The sequence below is a fragment of the Lampris incognitus genome, chromosome 17, assembly GCF_029633865.1.
Source record: "Lampris incognitus isolate fLamInc1 chromosome 17, fLamInc1.hap2, whole genome shotgun sequence".
Taxonomy (NCBI): Eukaryota; Metazoa; Chordata; class Actinopteri; order Lampriformes; family Lampridae; genus Lampris; species Lampris incognitus.
The window spans coordinates 41,964,989-41,979,248 of NC_079227.1; the positions used below are offsets into that span (position 1 = coordinate 41,964,989).

The 14,260-nt window shown below is 45.1% G+C and overlaps 1 protein-coding gene across 1 annotated transcript in view; it reads right to left on the minus strand.

Moving 5' to 3' along the window:
- The window catches only part of fmn2b (formin 2b), a 174,414-nt gene that overhangs the window by 103,376 nt on the left and 56,778 nt on the right, over positions 1-14,260 (minus strand). Inside the window, exons 6-8 of the mRNA XM_056296803.1 lie at positions 13,088-13,149; positions 8,655-9,351; positions 8,126-8,573 (exon numbers count right to left, since the gene is read on the minus strand). Coding sequence (XP_056152778.1) covers positions 8,126-8,573; positions 8,655-9,351; positions 13,088-13,149 — 1,207 coding nt within the window. The remainder of the gene's footprint in view (positions 1-8,125; positions 8,574-8,654; positions 9,352-13,087; positions 13,150-14,260) is intronic.

The following is a 14,260-nucleotide window of genomic DNA, read 5'->3' on the forward strand; positions in this document are numbered from 1 at the left end:
GGCTTGGTTTGTTTTTTAACATTACCGATTGTATCTGAGTGCTGACTTTTAATCGTCCTTCCTACTTCAGTTTTATCTTTGTTTAATTGAGGTAAATTCTGATACATCCAATCATTGATTTGTTCAATGCACTTACTCAGTGCTTGAACGGGATTATAGTCCCCTGGTGATATGGTTATGTAAATCTACGTGTCGTCTGCATCATTACGTTAACATGTTTTTTTTTCCATAATCTGAACTAGTGGTAGCATATAGATGTTAAATAGAAACGGCCCCAGAATGGAGCCTTGGGGAACTCAACAGGTCATTTTTGTATGCTTAAATCCGTAATTACCTATGGATACAAAGTAGTTCCTGTCCTTTAAGTAGGATTCAAACCAGTTTAGCGCTGTGCCAGAAAGTCCCACCCTGTTTTCCAATCAGACAAGTAATATTTTTTAGTCGACTGTGTCAAATAACAGCACTGAGATCCAATAATACCAGGACTGAGATTCTGCCACTATCTGTGTTTAAAGCAGATGTCATAAACGACCTTAACAAGAACAGTCTTGGTGCTGTGCTGTGGTCGAAATCCTGACTGGGAAACATCAAAATTGTTGTTTAGTTCCAAAAAGTTGTTGAGCTGCTGGAAACAGTTTTTTTCAGTTATTTTACTTAGAAATGTGAGGTTTGATATGGGCCTAATTGTTCATTAGTGAAGTGTCTAGATTGTTCTTTTTCAAGAGTGGCTTCATTACTGCAGTTTTCAGGGCCTGTGGGAAGAGACCTGAGAGAAGAGATGTGTTGACTATTTGTAGAAGATCTGAGGACATACAATTAGATTAAAAAAAATGTTGGCAGAATATCAAAGCAGCAGGAGAGGTTTTCAGGTGTTGTATAATGTCCCCGAGGTTTTTATGGTTGATGGGATCAAACTATGACATGCTATTTGAATTGAGTTTAGGTGGATGAAGGGACAACACATGCCCTGTGCCTAGTACAGAGACACTGGCTGCCTTTCTAATTTTCAGAATTTTGTCATTGAAGGAGGTGGCAAATTCACTGCAAGCCGTGGTCGATAGAAATTCAGAGGCTACTGCCACAGGGGGTTTGTTAGCCTGCCGACAGTAGCAAAGAAGGCACATAGATTATTATCATATTGTTGGTTTTGGCAATGATTTCCAAAAAGTAGGATCCCCTTGCATTTTTCAGTTCCAAATATAAATGCACAGTCCCTCTTTATAGATGCCATAACGAACAGTAATATTTGTTTTTCGCCACCTGCATTCCGCTTGACAGCACTCTCTTTTTTCTATTCTGAGCAACGTGGCACAGCTCCATGGAGAGACCACCTGCACCTTGGTGGGTGCAATGGCATCGATAACATCTGTCATTTTAGAATTAAAATAATCTACAAGCTCACTGACTGAGACACGAGAGAGGGCGGGTGTGGAAGAGAAATCCTGATTAATCATTTCATTGGTGCTTTCAGTGATATGCCGTTTTGTGATTCCCTCTTTTTGAGCATTTGTGTGCAGGGAGATATTACTCTCAAAGAAAATACAGAAATGTTCAGACCCTTGGAGATAATTAAGTCCAGAGTGTGCCCCTTGTTGTGGGTGGGCTCAGTCACATGCTTAGTCCGTCCATAGTTATCAAGAACGCAACACGGTTCTTTAGTTCCTCCGTCCTGGGGGTTGTCAGCATGGATGGGGGGGGGGCGCTGGGAAGGATCCATGGTGTTATCTCTGTTTTCCTGGGCAGAAAAGATTGCTCTACTTTTCCAAAGTTTTCCAACACCATTCCAAATACAAGCAGTGAGGTGCCGGAGGCCATAGGTTAGCACGGCAGTAAGCATGTGAACCCCCACTCTGTTTAAATGAAACCCATTCATCCTGAAATGGTTTCGTTGTTGCCAAAACAAGTTGAAGTTGTCAATGAAGTTCAGTTTTTGAGCAGCGCATGTGGAGGAAAGCCAGGTATTAAATGCTAGCAAGTGGCTGAAACATTCAGTTAATTTCCCTAAAGTGGGGATTGGACCTGACACAAATATCTGAGCTGAGACTTGTTGCAGAATGGCCCTGCATGAAGTCCCTTTTTAACAGCTCTGAGCCATGTATCATTCAAGATTTAGTTTGTCATTTTCATTGTGTATCTGCGCACATAAATAAAAACAAAATGCCATTTCTCCCAGCCCACAGCAGTGCAACAGAAAAGATTAAAATACACGTCCAAAAATTCCCTGAAAACGATACCACTAAAAATATAAAAACAGAGAACAAAACAAAAAAGCACGCACAATTAACAACACAGTCCATTTAAATGTTGACAGCCGGTGTCTGTCAATGAGTGACCAGCACTGATTGGGGCGGGGGGCGGGGGTTACAGGGTAGGTGGCTGAGCATGACCTGGGGGGGGAACACAGTTTGTTAATAATCCTGACTGCTTGTGGGTAGAAGCTATTTAGCATTCTGCTGGATGTAGCACAGATGCTCCTGTACCTCTCCCCAGACGGCAGGAGAGACAACAGGTTGTGAGAAGGGTGGTGCAGATCCTTAATGATGCTGAAGGCTCTGTAACACAGCGCTGATGGTAAATCTCCAACAGGAAGGGGAGAGGGGCACAAATGTTCTTGCTAGCTGTCTTCACTGTCCTGTTCAGCTGGTGTTGTTGGGTCGCTTTGCAGTTACCGAACCAGGAAGCGAGACCGTAGGTTAGAGTGCTTTCAGTGGTGCCCCTGTAGAAGGTGGTGAGGGCTGGAATGGGGAGGCTTGCCCTTTTAAGTCTCCGGAGGGGATGAAGCCGCCGTTGGGCCTTTTTAACGATGGCCAAGGTGTTAACAGTCGAGGTCTGGTCGTCCGCCAAGTGCACTCCCAGGAGCTTGATGTTACTGACCCTTTCCACAGTGGCGCCATCGATGGTCAGCGGCGTATGATGGTGCCTGCCAGCCCTCCAGAAATCAGTCACCATCTGTTTTGTTTTACTTATATTCAGGGAGAGGTTGTGGGATTCGCACCATGCCGTTAGCTGTTTCACCTCTATCCTGCCGATTCATCATTATTGCTGACGAGACCCACTACCATTGTATCATCTGCAACCTTGATGACGTGGTTGGTGTTAAATTTGGCAGTACAGTCATGGGTTAGCAGGGTGAACAAGAGGGGGCTCAGGATGCAGCCCTGGGGTGAACCTGTGCTGACTAAGATTGAATTTGATGTGTGGCTGCCTACCCTGACTGTCTGCTGCCTCTGCGTCAGGAAGTCTTGGACCCAGTTACAGGTACCAGTGTCCACGTCCGGCAACCTCAGCTTCTCCACCAGATGTTGTGGTACTGTGGTGGTAAATGCCGAGCTGAAATTGATTAAGAGGATCCTGGCATAGGAGTTCTTCCCCTCCAGGAACTTCAGAGAAAATACAAAGACATGGCACACATGATCAGCGCTGTCAGTGCCTTTAAGGCCAAGGTGGGTGTGTGCCTCTCAGGTGAGGAACGAAAGGTTGCTGCACTTCCCAAACCTAGAGAACATGTCACAAAACATCGGAAACAAAGATGCTCTTCTCCCCCAAGAATTCTACACCCACCTGGAGAAACTGGCATCCGAATTCAACGGGTGTTTTCATGAGTTAAACGACATAGGGGAGGTTGTTGCATTTACCTCCAACCCTTTCCTCCCCATTGAGATTGAGGAGGTGTCCGCGAAATTCCAGCAAGTATTCGCTTTACCAGTCGGAGTTGACATGGAGATAATTGATTTGCAAATGGCATCGAGTTGAACGCAAGATCAAGACACAGGGATTTTGGGGTCTTGTAAACACTGAAAAGTTTCCCCTCCTTTCATCTTGCTGACTTCAGGTGAGGGCCTGCTTTGGATCAACATATCTGTGTGAGATGGCCTTGTCACATGTGACAATAAGCAAGTCAAAGAACAGGTCTCGTCTAACTAACAGACATCTCACAGACAGTCCAGACTTGCTGTATCAAACTATGAGCCAGACCACACAGCACTGGCTGATAGTGTGCAACCACAGCCATCACACTGAAGGTGTGTGTGTGTGTGGGGGGGGGGGTGTCTCATCCACAGCCATCAGAGTGAGTATGGCCAGTTTGAAATATGATGTGTTGTGGGCTATTGTTTACAAAAGGATATGATGTGTGTTGTATGCTGTGTAACATGGAAAGTGAAGCAGTACTGCACGTGATTGGCTGAGGCCTGTAAGTGACTGATTGTTGAGGTTATTATGAATGGTGAATGAGTGATAGGCCTGGGGAAATATTGAACAATTTTAAAAAGACACCCTGGACAGGCTGCCAGACCATCACAGGGCTCACACACACAGGGACAACTTCGTACGGCCGATTCACCTGACCTACGTGTCTTTGGACTGTGGAAGGAAACCGGATCACCCGGAGGAAACCCACGCAGACACGGGGAGAACATGCAAACTCCACACAGAGGACGACCCGGGACGACCCCCAAGGTTGGGCTACCCCGGGGCTCGAACCCAGGACCTTCTTGCTGTGAGGCGACCGCGCTAACTGCTGCACCACCATTGACTGTTGTCATAAAATGTTGAATGATAGTTGTACTTACTTCTGATTCTACTCTTTGTATGATTAAATTAACACTTTATCTGTTGTCATAATTAAATTATAATTGGCTTGTGATCTTCGTGGGAGACAAATATTTGATAGGGGCTTTGAAACAAAAATAATTGGATTATGACTGACAGGTAACAAAATAAAATGTCAGTGGACCTGCACTGTGGGCTTGTTTTGTTTGTCATTTTTGCAAGAGGTAGATCTTGGCTTACATTTGGACTTGGGATGTGATCTTAGGCTTGAAAAGGTTGGTGACCACTGGTTTACGCGAAATTGCGGTTTAGGTTTTGTGCTTTTTTAGAGCGTTTCAGAGTTTATAAGGGGTTAGTGTTGGGGGGAATGTTATGTGCTGGAGTGTCATGTGACCCACACTGCCATCCCTGAAAAGTTTCAAAAAAAAATCTTAACATCTTTTAATTCCCACAGCTTCCAACCGGCAGGGACAATTTAACATAGACGTAGAGAAATGTGTCCTCTCTCACCCAGTGTCTCTCTCATTGTCACATGACTTCCGCTGTTTTAAATAACTTGCCTGCAGGCACAGACAGTGCTGACCAAACCTCCCATAGACTTCCATATCAAACCGAGCTCTTAATTTGTCAGAAACAGGGATGATGGCAGTTTTAAACTGTGACAGCTCCTATCCCATAAAAAGCAGGTACACATATAACACATTAGCGTCTTCACTATAGCCTTGTGATGCCCATTAAGAAAAAAAAATGTTGGTACGACTTGTACTTTTTCAGCCTGGATACACACCATAAAGCAGGCACACTCAACATTTCTCCAGAAATGTTCAAGTTCTATTTACTCTATTTCCAACAGCTGTGATGGTATATTCATTCATTCATTCATTCATTCATTAATTCATCAGCCGCTTCTCCAGGGTCGGGTCACAGTGGCCTCAAGCTAAGTAGGGCACTCCAGACGTCCCTCTCCCCAGCAACGCCCTCCAGCGCCTCCTGGGGGATCTCAAGGCGTTCCCAGGCCAGATTGGACATGTAGTCCCTCCAGTGAGTTCTGGGTCTACCCCGGGGTCTCCTCCCAGTTGGATGTGCCTGGTAAACCTCCAAAGGAAGGCCCCAGGAGGCATCCTAATCAGATGCCCGAACCACCTCAAGTGGCTCCTTTTGACGTGAAGGAGCAGCGGCTCTACTCCTAGCTACCTCCGGATGACCGAGCTCCTCACCCTATCGCTAAGGCTGAGCCCAGACACCCTAAGGAGGAAACTCATTTCAGCCGCTTGTATCCGTGATCTCACCCTTTCAGTCACTACCCAAAGCTCATGACCATAGTTGGAACTGACTGGTAAATTGAGAGCTTTGCCTTCTGGCTCAGCTCCCTCTTCACCACAACGGTCCGGTACAACATCCACATTACTGCTGAGCTGCACCAATCCAACTGTCAATCTCCCGCTCCATCCTACCCTCACTCGTGAACAAGAACCCGAGATACTTGAACTCCTTCACTTGAGCAACAACTCATCCCCAACCTGGAGGGAGCAATCAACCATTTTCCGGTACAGAACCATAATGAGGGTGTAGTTTTTACAATCTATGACACTTTAACTCTTTTGCCAAGAATCCAACTTCTTGCACTGCCAGAATTTTGACTTCATTTTTACAAATAGTTGATGTATTTCAGGGATGTTTCCCACTGATAAAGTGTCAGAGGGAAACGTGCAGGTTTTGAGTTCATAGGGTCATAGTTGGAATTCAAGATTGCTGGTCTAGTTCTGACTTTGAAAACATTTTGAAGCACTCTGCATGAGCGACAAAACTGTAAAGATCTCCAGTTCCACTTTTTATTCAATACCATTCAAGGTGTGGTCTGTTCTCCATAGCATTAAGTTGCTGCAGCAATCAGTATAAAAGTTGGATGTCAGTCAATGATAAGGTCATTTACCTATCCCTTATCAGTTGAGCATTAAGATTACTGCAATCCAAAACAGTCCTGTACATGTGATGCTGTGGTTGTTTCTTAGTACATTCATTGTGATACAGATTAACCTCTTACAACATTCAGTATTATTAAATACAAGTGTGAGACTTGTGACTCTTGTTTTATAGTAGGTCCAATGACATGTTTGACCCAGATTTCTTTCAGAGTTACTGGGATAAGTAATCTATTTCCTTTCTTTTAGCACAAGTACCAAAGTGCGTTCCTAAAGGTTGTTTAAGATTTTAGGTGAGATTTCATGCAAAAGCTTTTTACCGAACTAGGCCAAATTCTATGTTCACTGTCTACGTGTTTTGATGCTCAGTCCGAAAGTGATTAAACAACTGGTTGGAACAACTGGTCCAACTACTGAGGCAGTAGATGGGAAACAACTTAAAGAAGTGTTTAAAGTAAATATTTCTAGAGTGTCTCAGCCAGTTTTAGTTTAGCATGAATCAATGTGTGTGTTCGCTAATATCTTATGTTCTTCTTGGATATTATGAATGAGTTTGAAATTCTATCCACATTTAATGGTGTTATTATTAGCCACTACCTTTTTGAGAACATAACTGATGTGGGGCCCTCAGATGACACAGTGGACTACCACTAGCATTCCACTTTTAATTCTAGTGTTGCATCCAGCTCGATCAAGTGTTGCAGAGAATGCAATTCGCAGAGCTCCAAGACGGGAAGCCGGTAGGGGTAATGTGTCCTGCCAATGCAACTAGTGATTCCTACTGACAGTGAGGTGTCTACATCTTTGCAGAGTTATCTGGGGCTAATTACATGGGCTTCCACAGGCATTACATAACCCAAGAAAAACCTGAAGCTGTCTTTACCCCAGAAAAGCCTGAAGCTGTCTTTACCCCAGAAAAACCTGAAGCTGTCTTTACCCCAGAAAAGCCTGAAGCTGTCTTTACCCCAGAAAAGCCTGAAGCTGTCTTTACCCCAGAAAAGCCTGAAGCTGTCTTTACCCCAGAAAAGCCTGAAGCTGTCTTTACCCAAAAAAAACCTGAAGCTGTCTTTACCCAAGAAAAACCTGAAGCTGTCTTTACCCCAGAAAAGCCTGAAGCTGTCTTTACCCCAGAAAAGCCTGAAGCTGTCTTTACCCCAGAAAAACCTGAAGCTGTCTTTACCCCAGAAAAGCCTGAAGCTGTCTTTACCCCAGAAAAGCCTGAAGCTGTCTTTACCCCAGAAAAGCCTGAAGCTGTCTTTACCCCAGAAAAGCCTGAAGCTGTCTTTACCCAAAAAAAACCTGAAGCTGTCTTTACCCAAGAAAAACCTGAAGCTGTCTTTACCCCAGAAAAGCCTGAAGCTGTCTTTACCCCAGAAAAGCCTGAAGCTGTCTTTACCCCAGAAAAACCTGAAGCTGTCTTTACCCCAGAAAAGCCTGAAGCTGTCTTTACCCCAGAAAAAACGTGAAGCTGGCAGAAGTGGCCGGCGATGCCACTTTTATCTGAGAATGCATGTTATGCTACACTCTCTTAACCGATGTGAGGATTGAGCAATAGAAGGACCACAAGAAAATAGAATTGGATATGTCAAGTTGGGATGAAAAAGGGAGAAAACAAAAAAGATTACAATTGATTTAAGAAGCAACAGCCTTACTTTTTAGTGTGCAACTGTATCCGTGTCCAGTAGAGTGGTTTCATGGGTTTTGGTGGCTCCACCACAGTCTTCCTGGGAGGCTTCCCCTGTTCCATGCCTAGAGAGAAAAGACCAAAAGGCAGAGGAGGTGGCAGGGATCCTAAGCCTGGAGGAGCAAGCTTACCACAAGGGCCCGTTGGCAGAGAAAGGTACGGGGGCAGCCCACACCCAGGAGGTGGAGGAGGTGGAGGTGGGACCGCCATTCCAGGTAAAGGTGGTGGAGGCAAAGGTGGAACAAGGCCACAGGGAAGAGGAGGAGGTGCCACTGTGTATCCTGGAAGGGGCGGAGGAGGCAAGGGGGGTGGAGGTGGCATCAGTCCACCTGGAAGGGGTGGAGGAGGTGGAGGTTGTGACATTGGTCCTTCTGGGTTGGGGGGTTGAGTTGGGGGAGGAGGAGGCGGTATTGAACCTCTTGGAGGGGGAGGAGGATGTTGCATTAAACCTCCCAGAGGAGGTGGGGAAGGAGGAGGAGGATGAGGTTGTATTGAACCTCCCGGAAGGGGTGGAGGAGGTGGGGGAGGAGGAGGGTGTATTGAACCTCCTGGAAGGGGTGGAGGAGGTGGGGGAGGAGGAGGTTGCATTAATCGTCCCGGAAGTAGTGGGGGAGGAGGAGTTAGCACTGGACCTCCAGGAAGCGGTGGAGGGGGTGGGGGAGGTGGAGGGAGCATTTGTAATTCCGAAAGAGGCGATGGAGATGGAGAAGGTTGTGAGCCAGTGTCTTGCCGCTGCTGCTGCTGTTTACAAGTACACTTGAACTCTGCTTGCACTGCTTTGGGGGAGGTGGGCACACGTATACTGAGCTCACCACAAAGTTCTTGGTGTGCAGTCTCCTTCAAACCCCCTGTCTGAAACGACACCAAACTTGCCTCATTAATAACACAAGGCAGTTTGAACTTAAAGCTTTCATCCATGGGGGATGTCTGGACTGATTTGACCTCCAGGCAGCTCAAGTCCATCAGTGTTTCCGTTTGTAGATGGACGTCACACAAAGCCCTGAAAAAGCCTTCCTCGTTGCCACACTCCTGGTCTCTGGTGCTGACGGTTGTGACATTGTCTCTGTCCAGAATAGGAGGCTGTCTCTCCAGCTCAGCAATCTTGGTCCTGAGGTCTTCAATGGTTTGCTCCAGTTGTTGGATAACATTGATATGCTCTTCTTTCAGTTTCACTGAATTTAGGACACACTCCTCCTGGGAAGAAAAGACAAAGAAAAGAAAAGAAAAGGGGGTTAGAGTGGAAAAGGTGGGTTCATATTAGGATGTGCTGAAGAAACGAGATAGTCATTCGAATCATCATGCTGGAGCTCTTTAGAAATAGGCTGTTGACCTATGATGACAGAAGAACAGAGCAGTGTTTGCCCCCGACAATCTCTTAGTCAAGTTGGGGTGCCCTGTGGGTTTGGGCGGGGGGGGGGATCTGGGGGCGAGTGATCAGTGTGATGTCTCTTTTTTACATTTACTTGATTTTAATTGTACTGTCCAAACATCAACACATACATGCACAAAAACAATAATGTTAGGCAAAAAAAAAAATCTGTTAACTGCTGAACTGCCAACACAGTTCCCTAGTTTTGGCGCCGGCGCCGCCACATTAATAAATCTTCACAGCCCCTCCAATTTGGTTCGCTTTCGGTGTGCATCATATAGTTTTATTAATTTATACAAAAATCAATAAATAAACAGACAAAAAAAAGACGAATGACGGCGTTCCGCCCCCCCCTTTTTTTCTCCCCAATTTTACTTGGCCAATTACCCCACTCTTCTGAGCCACCCCCTCTGCTGATCCGGGGAGGGCTGCAGACTCCTCCGATACATGTGGAGTCACCAGCCGCTTCTTTTCACCTGGCAGTGAGGAGTTTCACCAGGGGGACGTCGTGCGTGGGAGGATCACACTACCCCCCCCCCCCCCAACAGGCACCCTGACCGACCAGAGGAGGCGCTAATGCAGCGACCAGGACATATACCCACATCCGGCATCCCAGCCGCAGACACGGCCAATTGTGTCTGTAGGGACGCCCGACCAAGCCGGAGGTAACGCGGGGATTCGAACAGGGGGATTCGAACCGGCGATCCCCGTGTTAGTAGGCAACAGAATAGACCGCTACGCTACCCGGACGCCTTAATGACGGCGTTTTAACTGTTGAACTGCCAAAAAACTTCCTAATTTTTGTCACAGGCTACATTTCGGCACAGGCTGTTTTTTTTGGGGGGGGGGGGTTGTGTTTTTTTTTTTTAATCAGCCATCTTTGGTATAAACGTCATAACTACCATGGACATAACTAATGTCACTCATCTCGCATAGCTAGACCTGCGTGTAAAACTAAAACGAGGCCTGGCAATGCAACATTTTTCATGTGATGACTGGCCACTCACGTTGCTTATTGGCTTAGCTAACGCTGCTTATTTTCTTAGCTAACGCTGCTTATTGGCTTAGCTAACGCTGCTTATTGGTTAAGCTAACGTTGCTTATTGGCTTAGCTATCGCTGCTTATTGGCTTAGCTAATGTTGCTTATTTTCTTAGCTAACGCTGCTCATTGGCTTAGCTAACGTTGCTTATTGGCTTAGCTAACGCTGCTTATTGGCTTAGCTAATGTTGCTTATTTTCTTAGCTAACGCTGCTCATTGGCTTAGCTAACGTTGCTTATTGGTTTAGCTAATGCTGCTTATTGATGTAACCGGTTATGTTCTTGCCCGGTGCGGGATTCGATACGGATGTACTGCACCACAAGGCGACATCACTAACCGCTCGACTAAAGGGTCAGACCCGTTAGTTAGGGACTAATGTGTCTTATTAGTAGTTTACATTGGCTTAGCTAACGCTGCTTATTAGCTTCGCTAACATTGCTTATTAGCTTAGCTAACGCTGCTTATTAGCTTAGCTAACGCTGCTAATTGGCTTAGCTCACGCTGCTTATTGGCTTAGCTAACGTTGCTTATTGGCTTAGCTAACGCTGCTTATTAGCTTCGCTAACATTGCTTATTAGCTTAAGTAATGCTGCTTATTAGCTTAGCTAACGCTGCTTATTGGCTTAGCTAACGCTGCTTATTAGCTTAGCTAACGGTGCTTGCTCAACAGTGCGGAATGCACACCAACAGTTACTCAAATGTGACGTGAAAAGTAACGTTAACAGTGTGAACGGTGTTGAGAAAAAAACTTTCCCACTAAGACTTTTTTTTTTATCCAGGTAGTCATAGTCTCACTCATGTTCCATTTAAGGTGTGCGTGGCATTCTTGTGTAAGAAGTGGGGTTGTTATGAAGCATCTAGTGTGTTGGTGTAGTGTTGTGTGTCTGTCACGTCTCACTCTCAACCTTCACCGCTGGCTAGCAGAAATGTGAGCAGGAGAGCCGAGCGTGTAAGTATTTCCCTGCCAGTACATAGCCTCTCTAACAGCCGGCCCTATGTAGTGCCTCGCCATGGCGACACAGTAACTGGGTACACCTTGGACCCTGGCTGAACTACAAGGGACTCGGAGCACGTCCGGCCCCTAGACATGAGGTATGCAGGCCCACCAGTGTGTGGACATTCCCTGATGCCAACGAACCAGCCCCCAGCTATGGGTTAAATAGTGCCAAGTCAGGTCAGCCTTTGCTGCTACCATTATGACAGTAGATGGTACTATCTGCATCCGTTTCTACTGCCTTCTAGATTTGACTCTTCAGGCAAAGGCTAGGAGACGGTACCTCCGAATTCAAATTCAAGAATGTGCTGGCAGCATGGTGCTCGATGGTGTTTGCGGCAGAAGAGTCCAATAGGATCATGAGCCCTATCGGACCAATGGCAAAAACATCAGATGGCATGCAGAGAAACCACTCTGTTGGTCAATGGACGGCATCACCTGACATGTAAGCTGTCATTGCGGGGCAACCTCTTTAACTACTGAGCCTGCCCTGTTGCACTATGGCGTACCGCTTACGAATGGGTTCTGAGGTCTAGAGAGACTGTTCGGCAGGGGCACGACACCGACTGTCTTAACTACTGTGCAAGGCGTGATGTGAGGAGAGCTCGATCAACATTCATCTGTGACAAATGTGGACAATATTGTCGCTCTAATGTGGGCCTGATGGCCCACAGGCATGCTTGCCAAGCTTAAACTGTGCCAGTCATCATGGTTTTGAATGGACTGCTGAAGAAGCATGTTCCATTTAAGAGGATGATAAGGTGTGGACTATTGGGGTAATCCTGCTGTAGTGCTTCCTCACTATTGGAGTTCATGATTTTGAATGGCACAATAAAATCAACAACATGAAAACTGCAAATACTATTCCCAAGTGTCACTATCTCTGCTGTGTTTTGAACTGTAGTCAATGTACAACAGCCAAGAAGAGCTTCTGAGATCTCGGCTGCAGAGCTCGGGTTGAACACATGTTAACAGATGCAGGGATAGTGTTTTGGGGACGACCTGAAGAATGGTACCTCAAGAACAGTGGCCATGTGATCAGTTATACAGTTATCAAAACTATAACAGATTCAAGGCAAATAACACAACATATGGTCAACAGTATGAATGAGTTAGGCCCTTGATGTCCTAGGCAGAAAGACTACTTCCTTTCTGGAGTGCCAAGATCAGCCCCTTCGCTCAGAGGTTGAACTGTCAGGTCATGGGTTGAAGGTATGAGGGCTAAGAGATAAGGTTTCCTTTGTCTCTGCTGCCATTCAATTGTTAAATGGGAAATAGTATTTCACTGTTTTCTGGAGATGGCTTATTTGCATACTTCTGCATTTTGCCCTCGGTGCTGAATGAACTTCATCAAAACTCTTGGCCCGTTACTTCCTGTTGTTTGTTGTCCATCAGAGCTTTGGTGTTTTCTGTGGTTTTGTATGTTCGTTGCAAATCAATTTCCCTGTCCGGGACAATAAAGATACTTGGAACTTCAGACAAGGTTAACTGAGTCATTAAGATATTAATCAAATAAGTATATTTACCTTATGTTCACTGATCTCCTTTTTCTGTTGTTGCTTTAGACCCGAGAAGGCTGTGTTGTGTTCTGTTCAGACAGACAGGCAGTTACCATCAAGTCAAGTCAAACTTTAAGAATATATATATATACACACACACACACACACACAGATTTATATACATTATACACATTATCAACACTACTCATTCAATATTCTCATGAGAGTTGTCTGACAGGCTTTCCTCTAACTGTACCTATATATATATATATATATATATATATATATATATATATATATATATATATATATATATACACTACCGTTCAAAAGTTTGGGATCACCCAAACAATTTCGTGTTTTCCATGAAAAGTCACACTTATTCACCACCATATGTTGTGAAATGAATAGAAAATAGAGTCAAGACATTGACAAGGTTAGAAATAATGATTTGTATTTGAAATAAGATTTTTTTTACATCAAACTTTGCTTTCGTCAAAGAATCCTCCATTTGCAGCAATTACAGCATTGCAGACCTTTGGCATTCTAGCTGTTAATTTGTTGAGGTAATCTGGAGAAATTGCACCCCACGCTTCCAGAAGCAGCTCCCACAAGTTGGATTGGTTGGATGGGCACTTCTTTGAGCAGATTGAGTTTCTGGAGCATCACATTTGTGGGGTCAATTAAATGCTCAAAATGGCCAGAAAAAGAGAACTTTCATCTGAAACTCGACAGTCTATTCTTGTTCTTAGAAATGAAGGCTATTCCATGCGAGAAATTGCTAAGAAATTGAAGATTTCCTACACCAGTGTGTACTACTCCCTTTAGAGGACAGCACAAACAGGCTCTAACAGGTACTATTTAATGAAGATGCCAGTTGGGGACCTGTGAGGCGTCTGTTTCTCAAACTAGAGACTCTAATGTACTTATCTTCTTGCTCAGTTGTGCAACGCGGCCTCCCACTTCTTTTTCTACTCTGGTTAGAGCCTGTTTGTGCTGTCCTCTAAAGGGAGTAGTACACACTGGTGTAGGAAATCTTCAATTTCTTAGCAATTTCTCGCATGGAATAGCCTTCATTTCTAAGAACAAGAATAGACTGTCGAGTTTCAGATGAAAGTTCTCTTTTTCTGGCCATTTTGAGCATTTAATTGACCCCACAAATGTGATGCTCCAGAAACTCAATCTGCTCAAAGAAGTGCC